The sequence below is a fragment of the Notamacropus eugenii genome, chromosome 7 (genome assembly GCF_028372415.1).
Source record: "Notamacropus eugenii isolate mMacEug1 chromosome 7, mMacEug1.pri_v2, whole genome shotgun sequence".
NCBI lineage: Eukaryota > Metazoa > Chordata > Mammalia > Diprotodontia > Macropodidae > Notamacropus > Notamacropus eugenii.
This window is the reverse complement of record NC_092878.1, coordinates 144,863,062-144,876,998: the sequence shown is the minus strand read 5'-3', so window position 1 is coordinate 144,876,998 and position 13,937 is coordinate 144,863,062. Positions and strand designations below refer to the sequence as shown.

Sequence of the window (13,937 nt, the reverse complement as noted above, 5' to 3'; positions counted from 1 at the left end):
CCCTCATTTTACAGATTAGGAAGTGAAGTGACTGGCCAAAGTCACACAGAGAAGGGAGTATCAGGCAGAATTGAAGCTGAGTCCTCCCCTTCCTAGTCCAGCCTTCTTTCCACTCTTGTTCAGAGTACTAGAGGAAGACCTACAGCAAACTGGGAGGATAGGAAGCCACATAAGTCTTGGATCCCATGTGTGTGATCCTGCTGATGATAACAGAAGTCCATCAAAGTAACATGAGAGAACAAACAAACTCAGGTTCAACGGGGTGGGCAGATTGACGCCAAGCACACAGGGCTTGGTAGTTCTGTACAGTTTTGTTCTTCTCACCTTCTCCCCCGAATTAGATGTGGGTCCCTAGGAAGGGACCAGCAGTATCAGGGGTGGCATTTAGAACCCTTTTCCAAGCTGCAGTGTGAGCTCAGGAAAAACTCAGTTCTCAGTGCCACTGGGTAATTTTAAAATGTGTTAGTATAAACAAATATGTCACAGCAGATATTGCCACTTTCTTTAAATGTGCTTCTCTTATATGAGGGATATAGCTACTTTTCCTTTCCTTTACGAAGGAGGGACATTTCATTGAAATTTTTTTTTAGATATTTAGTAAATAATTGAGCCTTCACTCATTAAGTCATAGTGAGGCATCAGATTATAAGGTGCTGGTGCTAACCTTGGTTCTCAAAGCTTCTGCCAGCACAATGTAGCCTGGCATTGTTGATCCGATGATGTTGGAGACATTGCTAGCATGGCCTAGGCGAGGTCTGTGGTTGTCTGTCAACCTGTCCTCTAAGGACTACCTTCGCTGTATTCATGAGTCTTAACCTTAGGAGGTTGAGCAAGAAGTGATTTTGTTTTTCCCCTTTGGCCACAATGATTCATAGAGACCATGTCCTAAAATATTAATTAGGAGGGATATGATCCATGCTGGTGGAAGAAGTAACCACAGCAATGAAATCCCAGGCCCTTGAATATTTGAGGTGAATGATAGTGTAGGGAGAGGGAAAGCAGCTCAAACAGATTGCATTTATCTCATTATTTTAAAATATTTTACTTTAACATTATTGAGTATTAATAAATAGATCATTGTGTCAGAATGAATGCTATGTTTGTTGCAACTATGTTTTATCTGTTTTAAAAAAATTATTAACCACAATTTTTGATATCTGTAGGCATGCATATTGGGTCAGCTATAAATTTTGAGTTCAGTCTTCATAAAATCTATCAGTTTCTACTTTCTCCCAAATCCTCCTTTCTTTCCAACTTTCCTGTTACTGTCAAAAGTACCACCACCCTCAGGGTCTCCATATCATCCTTGATCTTATTCTTCTTTATTACCCACCCCAAATATCTGATCTGGAGTCCTTTCTGCTGTCCCTGCGTATCTCTTGTAGGACCCCAGCTTCTGCCTCATACAGACCCTCATGACCTCGTACCTAGACTGCTGCAGTGGCCATGTGTTGGTCTCCCTTCCTGTCTTATACTTTATCCTGCTCTAGGCACAGTACACTCCAGCTGCACAGGCCTGCTCTTCCTCACAACATGACTGCTCCCGCACCATGTCTTTCCAGTGGCTGTCTCCTGTGCCATCAGTGTTTGTCTTTACCTCTGCCTGCTGGCTTCCCTGGCTCTCTTTAAGACCCAGCTCAGATTCCAACTTCTGTAGGAGACCTTTCTTGGTCCCCTTGCCCTCCCCCTGCTCCTTCTCCCTTCCATTTATAATGTATATATCTTGGATGAGCATAGTTATTTGCATGTTGTCTTTCACCGTTAGAAGTTGAGCTCTTCTTCGTTTCTTGTGTCCCCAGATCAGGTACTTAATAAATGTTTGTTGACTGATATTTTCCTACTCCTTATCTCCAAAATCAACCCTATTCATTTTTCTTGTATTTATTTAGTTACATGTAAAAACAATTTTTAACATTTGAGTTCCAAATTCTCTCCCTTACTTTCTCCCCACCCCCCCTCATTGGGAAGGCAAGCAATTCCATTATACATGTGTAGTCATGCAAAACATATCCATAACAGTCATGTTGTGAAAGAAAACACAGACAAAAAGAACTCAAGAAAAGTAAAGTAAAAGAGAACGTATGCCTCAGTCTGTATTCAGATACCATCAGTTCTTTCTCCAGGGATGGATAGCGTTTTTCATTATAAGTCCTTCAGTTGTCTTGTATCCTTGTATTGCTAACGACAGCTGAGTCATTCACAGCTGATCATCTTACATCTTACATTTTGCTTTGTTCACGTTGTATCAGCTCATATCAATCTTTCTAGGTTTTTCTGAGAGCATCTTGCTTATCATTTCTTATAGCACAATAGTATTCCATCATGATTGCATAACCGTATTCCATAACTTGTTCAACCATTCCCCAACTGATGGGCATCCTCTCAATTTCTAATTCTTTGCCCCCACAAAAGAGCTGCTATAAATATTTTTGTACATAGATCCTTTTCCTTTTTGATTTTTGGCTCTTTGGGGATACAAACCTAGTAGTTCAACCCCTATTCTTAACTTCACTGTTTCTATTAGTAGTACTATCTGTCTCCTAATTTCTCAGGCTAGAAATTTCCGCTTGACCTTTGATTTCTCCTCCTTTATTTAAAGCATTCAGTTATTTGCCATGTTATACAAATTCTACCTACAATATCTGTCTTGAATCTATCTCCTCCTTCACATTTATACTGCCACATCTTAGTTCAAACCTCATCATAGACTTCTCAGTTCCTGTCCTTGTCTCAATTCTCTCTCCTTTAAGTTCATTCTGCACATTATTGCTAGATTATTCTTGTCTTACAGAAGCTTCCTCTGCTAAAAACATCCAGTGGTTTCCGTGTTCATCTGTCTTCTTGAGTTTGTGTTTCTCAGCCAGATTTCAGCCTCTGTTTTCAATGCTGTCCCCTATTAGGTACATACGGGTATCCTTATGGTAGTAGCCAAAAGCTACTATTGTGCTGTTCTCCAGGTAACACGTTGTGCCCTCCTGGATCTGCCTTTTCTTGTATTCTTCTGCCCTTACTCCCACTGCTGTCTGTCAAAATGCACAGTGCATCCTCCCTTTCTGAAACCCCCAAACCAGATGTGAGCTCTTTATCCTCTAGACCTCTTGGACACTTGTCAATATGTATTGCATACATACATACATACATACACATATATACATATATGTACATATATACGTATATATATGTATGTGTGTGTGCGCACACTTGAACTTATAGACTGCTTTTCTATTTACTTACTTTTCTCACTTAGTACTGAATGTGGAGTCAGAGAGACCTGAGTTCAGATCCCACCAAAGACTCATCTGACCATGGAAAATCATGTAGCCTCTCAGGTCCTCTGTTTTCTCATCATTGAAATGGTACTAATAAAACCTGTAGCACTTACCTCACAAGATTGTTGGGAGAATCCAGTGGGATCCTATGTAAAACGTTTTACAGACCTCAAAGTGCTATCTATGTAAACTTAAGCTATTATTATCAGACCAGATAGTGCCTTGACTACAAGGAAGTGTTTTATCTTCGAATCACCACATAGTTGGTCTTTATTGAATTGGAACTAGTAGGAGAATTCCTTAGTTCATCACATGACGTTGCTCCTTTTCATTTCTCTGTTTCATGGTGGTGTTTTCGTATTTTCGTAGGCCCTCCTCTCTGTTCTACGAGAGAGTCATCGCACAAGAACAGTTTTTAGGAAAGTCGGAGGATTTGTCTACATTACATCTTTGCTTGTTGCCATGGAAAGATCCTTGAGTTGTCCACCCAAAAATGGATGGGAAAAAGTGAATCAGAATCAAGTCTTTGAACTTCTCCACACTGTCTTCTGCACATTGACTGCAGCAATGCGTTATGAACCAGCTAACTCTCATTTCTTCAAAACAGAAATTCAGTATGAGAAACTGGCAGATGCTGTCCGATTTCTTGGTTGCTTTTCAGACTTAAGGAAGATAAGCCCCTTAAATGTTTTCCCCTCAAATACCCAACCATTTCAGCGACTTCTGGAAGATGACTTGTTGTCTATTGACTCTGTCTCACCCACATTACGGCACTGCAGTAAACTCTTTATTTACCTCTACAAAGTAGCCACAGATTCCTTCGACAGGTAAAGGTCTGCTTTTTTCTATGCATTCAGCTGTGGGGAGTGCATGGTCTCAATACAGTTTGATATGTTTAAGCAATTACCATTTATTTTAATCTTTTTAGGATTTATATCCCACCTACTTTCAAAAGACAGACCAACCTCGCAGTCTACCTTTCTGGTAAATGTCCCTGGTGTTTTGATGTCAGTTGGTATCTGGTTTACATAGCTAGAGTGCCCTTTACTCCCCGTAGGTACAGATCACAGCCATTCCACCTATAGGTTGTTTCAAGAGCTGCGTTGGCCAACCAAAGCCTTCTTCACCTGGGAGCCAGCCCTCCTCTGGGGGCTTCTGGGAAGCTAGTGAGGGTGCTCCTCAGGCAGCAGACACCCACCCGTTCTGTCACCCCTCTGGAGCTTAAAGCCTCTGTAACTCGAATCATGGGAGGTTTTACTGGTTCACCGAGTTTCCAAGTGCTCAGTCTTGCCTCCATGTTCTTATGGAGCATCACATTAGGAGTTTAATTGAGGATCAATTAAAAAAATAATCCCAAACTATCTGATTATCCTAGTGTGAGATCCATAAGCCCAGTTACATATAACTCTTAGACATTATGTGCTCTAACTTTATCATTTACAATTAGATTTTTAGTTTCCTTATTCTCACAAGAATGGATGCACCTGCAGGGCTATGGATGTGAAACATTGCACCAGTTGTCAGATTTTTCTGATAGATTGCTTGGTTTTACACAACCTTTTTTTCTTTTTTTTTAAAAAAAAAATTCCTTTATTATAAGCATTGGGTGTCTAAGAGGGAGTGGGATGGGGAAAAGATACAATGGGCGGTGTAGGGGATGTGAAAACAGAAGTCAAGAAAGCTATTTTAAAAAGAAGAATTGCACCTGAGTTTAATAGTTCTGATTGGCAGATGGAAAACGACCATCTTCATAAAAATTATTCTTGATGACTCTTTTTTCATTTTAATTTCTTATTAAAATGGGATGTTAAATGCCTTTCATAACGTACTTTGAAAAATTATACTGAAAATACGTGTTGTGAGAAGAATAATAACTTTAAAGGTTAACAGGGTTACGGATTGTAATAAGCAAAAGTATAACTGAATAATACTTAAAAACATCTCAGTTCCTAACTTGCCTCTTTATTTTTAAAATCTCCTAAAAATAACGTAAGAAGAATGACATTGCTGTCGTTTCTCATTATTGTCACCATCTGCCTAATGGTTATTATGGTTTTATTTGGCAAAATAAAGGAGTTGTTTCTTTATTTTTTACATAATCAGTACCAGATAACCTTGATAAATATCTTCAGTTTTGAACATTTGTTTGTTAGCTAATTTTCAAGTTACAGTTTTTAAATATTAATTTACTTTTGAAAACCTCCCAAGTGTTAAGATATAATTGAGCCTAAGCTGTTTAAATAGATATATTTGTGAATAACTCAGATACAGTAAAATTGACATGTCAGGTTTCCATTTATTTTTCTAAAAAAAAAAATCCAGAAATGCCTTTGATTTAATGATAAAAGGCTTGAATAAAGTATATTTTTGAAAAAATAATGGATATATAATTGACTGTGTTTAGAACACTATCATCTCATCATCTACTCTGGTTGTAGTTCATTCATGCTCAGATTTGACCTTGTTTCTTGATTTTTTTTTCTTCACCTTGATAAGACTCCTCATTTATTAGGATGATTTGGCAAAAGGAAATTTTAGATAGAACATTATTGTATAGCAAATAGAGAGCTGGCTACAAAGGAAAACCTCTAATACTTTAAATTGCATGGAATGTGCCAATCTCCTTTGGTAAAAAGTTCCTTCCCGGGATCTCCCATATATATATATATTCATAAATATGGTAGGTAAAGTGGAATTGCTTTGCGGAACAAACATCTGTGCCATGCATGCTTCCTTTTCTATGTGATGTGTGTATTATAGCAATGTTCTTTGTTGTTCTTGTTGGGTATAAAAAGTGGATTTGATTAAGCTTTTACTGGTATTCTTGTACAACTAACTAACCTCAGACTTCTTCTGCCATTTTCTAACCCCCTAAACCCCAATGTCTGTTTTGTTACCTGTAGTCATGCAGAACAGATCCCTCCTTGCCTGACAAATGAGTCTTCTCTCCCCTCTCCTTGGGGTACGCCAGCTGTGTCCAGGAAAAGGTACTGACCATCTAAGAGAAGGAGGCCTCACTCGTCTCCTTTTCCTTGCTCCCTTTTGTGTTTGTGTGATCTGGTTTTGTCTTACCTCTTAACTGCTGTTGGGTCTAGAGGACGTGCCACTTCTCTTGTGTCTTTTAATTTCTTTGCCACTTTTTCACCTGTAAAACTGGTGATTTTACAGTTTTACAGGTTTCTCCTGTACTTCTGAAACAGAAATGTGATTTAGAGCATCAGTGAAATGCACAGTCATATAAATACACAGGATTATTTAGACAAATGTGTATTTTATTTTTTGAGCAGCCATGTTTTGTTTGACGTGAAGGACGAATTGGACTTTAGCGTCCATTTGAATTATTAAAGCCCTTAATGCCTCCCTTTCTCCCCCTTTCTTTGAAAATATGCTTTGTATGTGGATGTACCAAAGAAGGAGCTCACCACCACATGCGTACACACTAAGGATGAGGTGGGAGGGGGAGATGGTCATGCCTTGGTTGTTTCAGATGATTAACAAACAAATCTTAATGTAGACATTTAATCACTTGGGCTCAGTCTGCTTTGCTGTATTTTGCAATCAGAAGGTTTTTGTTAGGCTGAAATCTGTGAAAAAATGAGCAAAAGCTTTCTAAATCTTGAGGTCAGTTTCTGAGATGAGTTGTTTACTTTCCAGCTCCATCCTTTTTGATACCTTTCTTTAAGATATTAATCCAAATTGTATACCAAGCTTGAAAAGTAAGTTGAAAGAGAAGTGAATAATTAATTAATGGTATATTTGAAGCATATTTGGGGCAGCTAGATGGCACAGTGGGTAGAGTGCCAGGCCTGGAGTCAGGCATACTCATCTTCCTGAGTTCAAATCTAGTCTCAGACACTTACTTGCTGTGTGACCCTGGATAGTCACTTAACCCTGTTTCCCTCCGTTTTCTCATCTGCAAAATTGGCTACAGAAAAAAATGGCAAACCACTCCAATATCTTTGCCAAGAGACCCCAAATGAGGTCATGAAAAATTGGGCACAGCTTAAAAAAAAAACTGAAATATTTGAATCCTCCTTTGAAAGAGGAAAAAATACAAACTACAATCTTCACAACTTAATCATAGAAATATCCTGCTTTCATGTTCAGGTTAAGCTTCCTAAGTTTTAATGACATTATTTTTACAGGAAAAGAAATGCTTTTTTTCCCAGAACTCTTGGGGCTGTGTTACACTGATGCTCATTCCCATTTATTCTTCCCAGGCAGTATAGTATGAGGTAAATTGGAAATGATTCAAGTTTATGCTAGCGGAGTGATCTTCTGTTATCATCATGTAAGACTAGAAGAAGAAAGCCACCTGAATGGAGGCTAGTGTTTTGCTTGTTTGTTGACTATTGCCAGTATGGACAGTGCTCTTCTAGTTTTCATTTTGATGCCTTGTCTCAGTGCTAGTTTTATTCTTTTCCATTGGCATGTATCAAAAGACAGGTAAAGTGAATGTTGAATGAAAATATAGGCATCATAAGCTCAGTGAGTGAGTAGGAACCATGGAATACTTGTGCTTCTTTATATGTTTTGAGATGCAGTGTGGTGTAGTAGATGGACTGCCTCCCTCTCCCCCACCCCAAGCCCTAACACAATGTAGTGGCAGCTTGCTCCATCACATAGGAATCAAGCCTTCAAATGACTCGGTCACATTATCTGTTCAGTGCCCCCTTGCCCAGTCTGAGCACCCAGCTTCCTTGGCCATCACCATAATTTTTCTTATGTCCATTTTTTCCCATGGCTCTCTTCTCTTCTCTTCTCTCTACCAGGTCCCAACCCGCCATGTTTTAGCCGTGTCTGATTTGTCCCTAGAGCTTTGTCATTTTCCATCCCAAGCAAGGGTGGAGGCAGCAGTTGTCTTTGTGACTTTCTTTCTGTCATCAAGCTTACTATCTGATGACATTTGTGGACAAGGGCTCACTTGTTGTCTTCGTTTGCTTCTCACGCTCTTGCCCAACCTCTGGCCATCAGGATAACTCTGTCATATGCTATTGACATACACTCAGTATCCTAACTCAGCTGCACTGCTGGGCCTTCCTTGTGTCTGGAATGATTTCCTCACTCATCTCTGCCTGCTGACATCCTCCCCATTCTAAGCCCTGCTTAGTGGATCAACGAACAAAGTGTTGAGGATAATTTTCCCTTCCTTTCTCCTTCCCCCTAAACTAACAAACAAACATCCCTTTTCTCACTGTGGGTCCAGTTTGACTGAACCAAAAAGGGTGAGACAGGGAGGCTGGAAAGGTAGGTTGAAGGTAAGTTTTGAAGGGCTTTATGTGCAAATAAAGGCATTTATATTTGATTCTAAAGGCAATGGGGAGCAACTGGAGTTGATTGAACATGGTGATATCTGTGCTTTGGAAATATTATTTTGGAATTTGTGTGAAGGAAAACTTTGGAGCAGTTCCTTCATGAAGGAACTTCATGAGGCCTCATTGCCTCAGCTGTTCTGATTTTCCTTTCCTCAGATATCTCCTATAACAATGGTCAGATCTTTCCTATTTACTTATTTTATAGCTTTTTTTATGTGTATTTGCATATTCGTCTTATCCCTCTGTTAGATGATTAGTTTTGTTCATATCTTGACTAGGCTTAGTGTCTCTAGTACTTCACATAGTGTGATACATTTGAAAAACTATTCAGTAAATTGAATTATTCGTCATTGTCTTTTTGGTCTATTGTTTTATATGACTTAGGACCTCCCTTAATATCTGGTTTATCCTCTGCTTAAAGGCCAACATTTGCTGAGGGTGTTGTGTGGAAGGGATTCTTTTTCTGGTATGGGTTGGAGTAGATGGCTGCTATCCTCCCTTGCATTTCTAAATGCTCTGATTCTGAGCAAGGACCTTAGAATAAGGAGGGCCTGGGTTCAGCTTTTGACTCAGATGCTTGGTAGTTCTGTGAGCCTGGGTGAATCACAGAGCCTCTCTCACTCTGGGTTCCACATCTAGAATGTGGAGTAAGAACATTGGGGGCCCTCATCTGCATGGCAGTGCTTGTGACATTCCAGTGAAACAGTGTATATCAAGTACTCAGAAAACAAAATGTGGGTTATTGTTAGGAGAGGCTACAAGGTGTGCTCTTGAGAGCTCAGGGTATGGAGTCAGGAGCACAGCTGGGATTTGGAGCCTGAATTAAACTGTCTGCCCCTGGCCGTATGACTTCATCTTAGTTTCAGGGCTCTCATCTGAAGATAATCATTCCTGTAGCATTTACCACACTGGGCTTTTCTGTTATCAAATGAAATAATGAGTATAAAGCACTTCCTCAACCTTAGATCACTTTTGACAGCAGCTTTCTTATTATTTATAGTGCTAGATGTGTTCCTAGAAGTGTTAGGATTTCATTTAATTGGCAACCTCAATTTTTTTTTTGTTTTGGTTGATGTATTCTGACTTATGTTGTCTTCATTGTCAAATATATCCCTATCACTCCTCTTCTACAGAGAGCCATCCTTTGTCAAAAAAGAGGCAGGGAAAGGGAGTTCAGTAAAACTAGCCACCGTAGCAGTAGTGGTATAGTCAGGCTTTCTCTCTTGGATCTGTTCTGAGACTTAAGTCTCAGGAACTTCAGACCTCTTGTCTAAACTGCATTCTAGGTTGGAATAATCTTATGAAATTTTTTTATTTGTTTTAAGGTGATAGTGAAGCTTCTCTTTGCTTGAAATGTTACTGCAATTAAAAAAAAAACAAACACAAATTGAAATCCTTTGAGTTCAGCAACCTTAACTGGATTGACTTAAAGTACTTTTATCTAATGGGTATTCTTTTCTTACAGTGAATGATACAACACATATTCATTTTAATAATTGGAAGTAAATTGCACAAGAGGGTTTTCTCTTTTCCACATTTTGAATGGTAGTTACTTTTAAAGAATTATCTGCACCAAGAGTGAACATCCTAGATTAAAATATTCTGATAGAGCGGTGGTCTGTGAAATTGTATAGTTGGATACCAAAGACTTTAAAATTTTTGGTTACTTTTAATTGAATTGTAAGACTAATAACATACTTTAATTGAAGAAAATACTGTAGTGGATTGCATTTTCAGTGAAATTTAATAATTAAACTTCTTTTTTGGGAGGGAAAGATAATGTCTTATTCCTACCTGTAAAGGGTTATTTAATGCCTCTTGTCAAAAGTGAAGCTTATCACAGGCAGGGTTGGAGCATCATTCTCTCTCTTAGCCACTACCTAAACAAAGAACAGGGTCCACATTGACACCGTGATGTGGCTACTATCTTACTTAGGATTATGGATTTAGAGGTAGAAGGAACCTTAGAGGTTAGTTTAAGGCTCTCATTTTACAGATGACAACACTGAGAACAAGGGAGGGTAAGTGACTTCCCCAGGTCCCACAGCTAATAAGCCTTGGAAGTGGGATTTGAACCTAGAACTCCTAATTCAAGAGTCAAGGTTCCTTCTACTGCACTTACACTGCCTCTTTTAGTACAGTATGTTCCCAGCGTGCAAACTTCCCACCAGCAGAAGAATCATCTGAGACACCAAGAAATGACATGAACTTCCTCCTTGTAACAACAAATATGTGTCTGAGGTGGGATTTGAACATAAGTTTTACTGTCCACTGAGGTCAACTATACCATGCTGCTTCACATTCAACAGAAATTATAATATGTGTGTGTGTGTGTGTATACACACATACATGTATGTATATATGTATAACATTTTGTTTAACAGAATTTAGAGAGGAAAACTTTTTTACCTCTAGTCGTTACGTCAAAACATTTTATCTTTTTAGGTTGTTTTTATTATTAATTATAGTCAGAATATCTTCAAAATGTTAGCAAATTAAATCAATTTAAGATCTTCTGAAAATATCACTTGATCTAGAACACATTATTCTCATTTCCAAAGACAGGAGACTTAGCTCCCTAGTGACAAATTGTCATATGTCTCCTTTAGTATTGCTTCAGTCACATTAACCATGTGGGGACGTTCATACTTTGAGTGTGTGGTATTTGTTAAGCATCAGTTTTTCTAAGAACTAGAAAGAAAAAACTAGCAAATGCCACTCTATAAATACTAAAATTTGTGACCTGATTAAATGCCATATTCTCTTTTAAGAGGAGAGTGGATTAATAACTTTACTTACCTTATTCATTCAGACTGACCAGGAAAAAACTGAGCAGAAAGGACCCTTCTGGAAATACTAGGGCTGGAAGATGAAGGTTGCAAGTTTGTTGGAGTGTCCTGTATATTCTGATGAGGGTACTTCTGATAGAATAAAGAGAGTTTCCAGTTTTTTATTTTAAGTTTAGGGTGGAAAGTGATGATGTGATTTTGAGCCATTTCCAAGCTTACTCTGTAATGAGTTTGGAGTAAAGTAATTCTTGAAGACATTGCTGAAGAATCAGGAGGAAAAAACTACACACTTATTGGGATGTTGGGGTAGCAGAGGCAAAGATGAACTTACCTTTGAGAAAACAAGTTTAATTTATTTATAATATTTATTTAAATATTTATAATATTATAATATTTATTTAAATATTATAATATTTATTTAAATATTTATAATATTTATAATAGTATTCATTTTCTTAGTATTTCTAAAAAGAATGATGCTTTCATGGAGCAGTTAAAACACCGGTTCTGTCTCTCTCAGCTTACAAATCATCGAATTTAAAGCATCATTTAATCTGCAGCTGTCTTGTGAGGGAAGTGGTGATTTCAACAGACAATTCCAAGAAAGAGTCATTGTAAGGGAGCACTTCTAATGCTTCAGACTCCAGTAATCATTTCTCTTTCTGTTCCATTGCCTTTAGCCACTGCCTGTTTTCCAGTGCCAAAATATCGAATCAGTAGAAAATATAGAAATCTCAAATTTCAGAAGCACTATATTAAGTTGTATTGGTTATTGGAAAGAGAAGGATGTGACCAGAGAGAAAGTTGCATGCAAAACGTAGTCAGGCTGCATTGGTTTGAGTTATCTCTCTAACATGAGTGCCCATTAGGTAGCACTTCCAAGTGGAAGATGGGCAATATGCAAGGGGGGTGAGCTCTTGGCCAAGTTCTTGATGCAAACAGAATATCACCCTCATTGAGCACTCACAGACTGACTGATTTTGGTTGCCTTTGGGTACCTAGTAGATTGATACAGAGCATGAAAAGAAGAATTCTTATTTTAGCAATTGGTTTAACTTCCTCCTCCCATCAAACCTTTTATCCAAGCTTCCAACAGGCATTTATTAGTATGAGTATTGAATCCCTTTGTTTTCATCTCTTACTCTTAACTCATAACATAGCTGCAATAGGAAAAGTAAATGGAAAAATGAGTGTCTAAAAGATTCACTGAGTTCATATTCCTGAATAATTGAAAGTTAATGATAAATATTTTAATGCAATTTAGCCTTCAGAGATGGCACTACCCAAATCTGAAGTTATAGATCTTTTTCTTTTTGCATAACAGTACATAAAAGAAAAATTTTTTTTAAAAACCCAGAAGTTTTCATTATAAGTAGATATGAAATTCTGCTTTCTTCTTGTTTCATAGGCATGCATATCATTCAGTTTCAACACCCTCTGGGTACCCTTCCAAAAATGTTGCTGATGTGAAACAACAGCCAGCAGCTTCATCTCTCCAGAGTTCTGATGCCGTTGTCATCCATCCTGGAGCCATGCTGGCCATGCTGGACCTCTTATCCTCTGTTGGCTCAACGTCACAGCCAGAAGTAAGGATGTGTCTTCATGTATGTCATGAATGAGGTGAAATGGGTGTTGAGGGTTAGGGGTGGTAGGGTGAAGTGGAAAGTGGCCAATAGGGTGATCAGTCAGTCGGCATTTATTAATCACCATCTTTCCCTGCTTGCCTTTCTGAGGTAATGTTTACACTGTGTGCCTGCTGGTCCTGTATGTTGGCTGCACCCATTTTTTCCTGCCACATGTGACACTTATGGGCTTGGTAGCTAGCTTTTTCTGAGTACCCAAGGTAGAATATTCATAGAGACTCTTCTTTCTTACACTACAGATTTTTACTTTCTGTGTAACAAGATATTTTCCAAGATGAAATCTTTTTCATGCTTTCATTGTCTGTGTTCCGTTAGGTTTCTTCCTTCTTTTGCATGGAGCAGAATCCATTGTCTTATCATTTAGGGTTAGGGTTAGGGTTATTAGTTATTTATTAATAGTTTTTTATTTTTCTTGACCTCTCCCATAAGGAAATGAGTAGGAGCCTTAAATTTTGATGTTTTTGTTCCTTTGCATTGAAGAAAAAGCCCTTTCTCCATTGTGCCATAATTATCGATTTTGCGGGTATTATCAAAGTATTATAACCATAAGACAAACATTCTCCCTGACAGTTGTGTTTTATAAGACCATTCTGCTTTTCTCAAATGTAGCATAGATGTTTGTACTCCCAACTGTGACTTACTTTGGACATGCCAGTAATTGTGGAAACTTCTTGTAAATCCTACTTAGTAGTAAATGGAATCCAAAAGAAATGTGATGAGTATATTATATAACCCAGACTAATTCTGTTTTTCTCATTTGTTTATATGGACCTTGAGCTATTACTCATATTTTGAGATACCATTGTAACAGTGGACTGGAATTGACCCAAAAGGACTGGGTCACTCTTTCTCACTGAGCGTGTCTAAGCACATGGACTAGATTCAATTCTAGGAGAGCTTTTCCTCTAAAAAAAGGAGATG

General features: G+C 38.3%; 1 protein-coding gene across 9 annotated transcripts in view; it reads left to right on the top strand.

Moving 5' to 3' along the window:
- WDFY3 (WD repeat and FYVE domain containing 3) overlaps nt 1–13,937 on the top strand; it is a 324,335-nt gene that overhangs the window by 154,009 nt on the left and 156,389 nt on the right. For 7 of the 9 annotated variants that reach the window (XM_072622965.1, XM_072622961.1, XM_072622966.1 and 4 more), the window contains 3 exons: nt 3,639–4,096; nt 6,173–6,256; nt 12,782–12,959. In XM_072622965.1, coding sequence (XP_072479066.1) covers nt 3,639–4,096; nt 6,173–6,256; nt 12,782–12,959 — 720 coding nt within the window. The remainder of the gene's footprint in view (nt 1–3,638; nt 4,097–6,172; nt 6,257–12,781; nt 12,960–13,937) is intronic. The other 2 variants (XM_072622967.1, XM_072622964.1) reach the window with 1 other exon arrangement.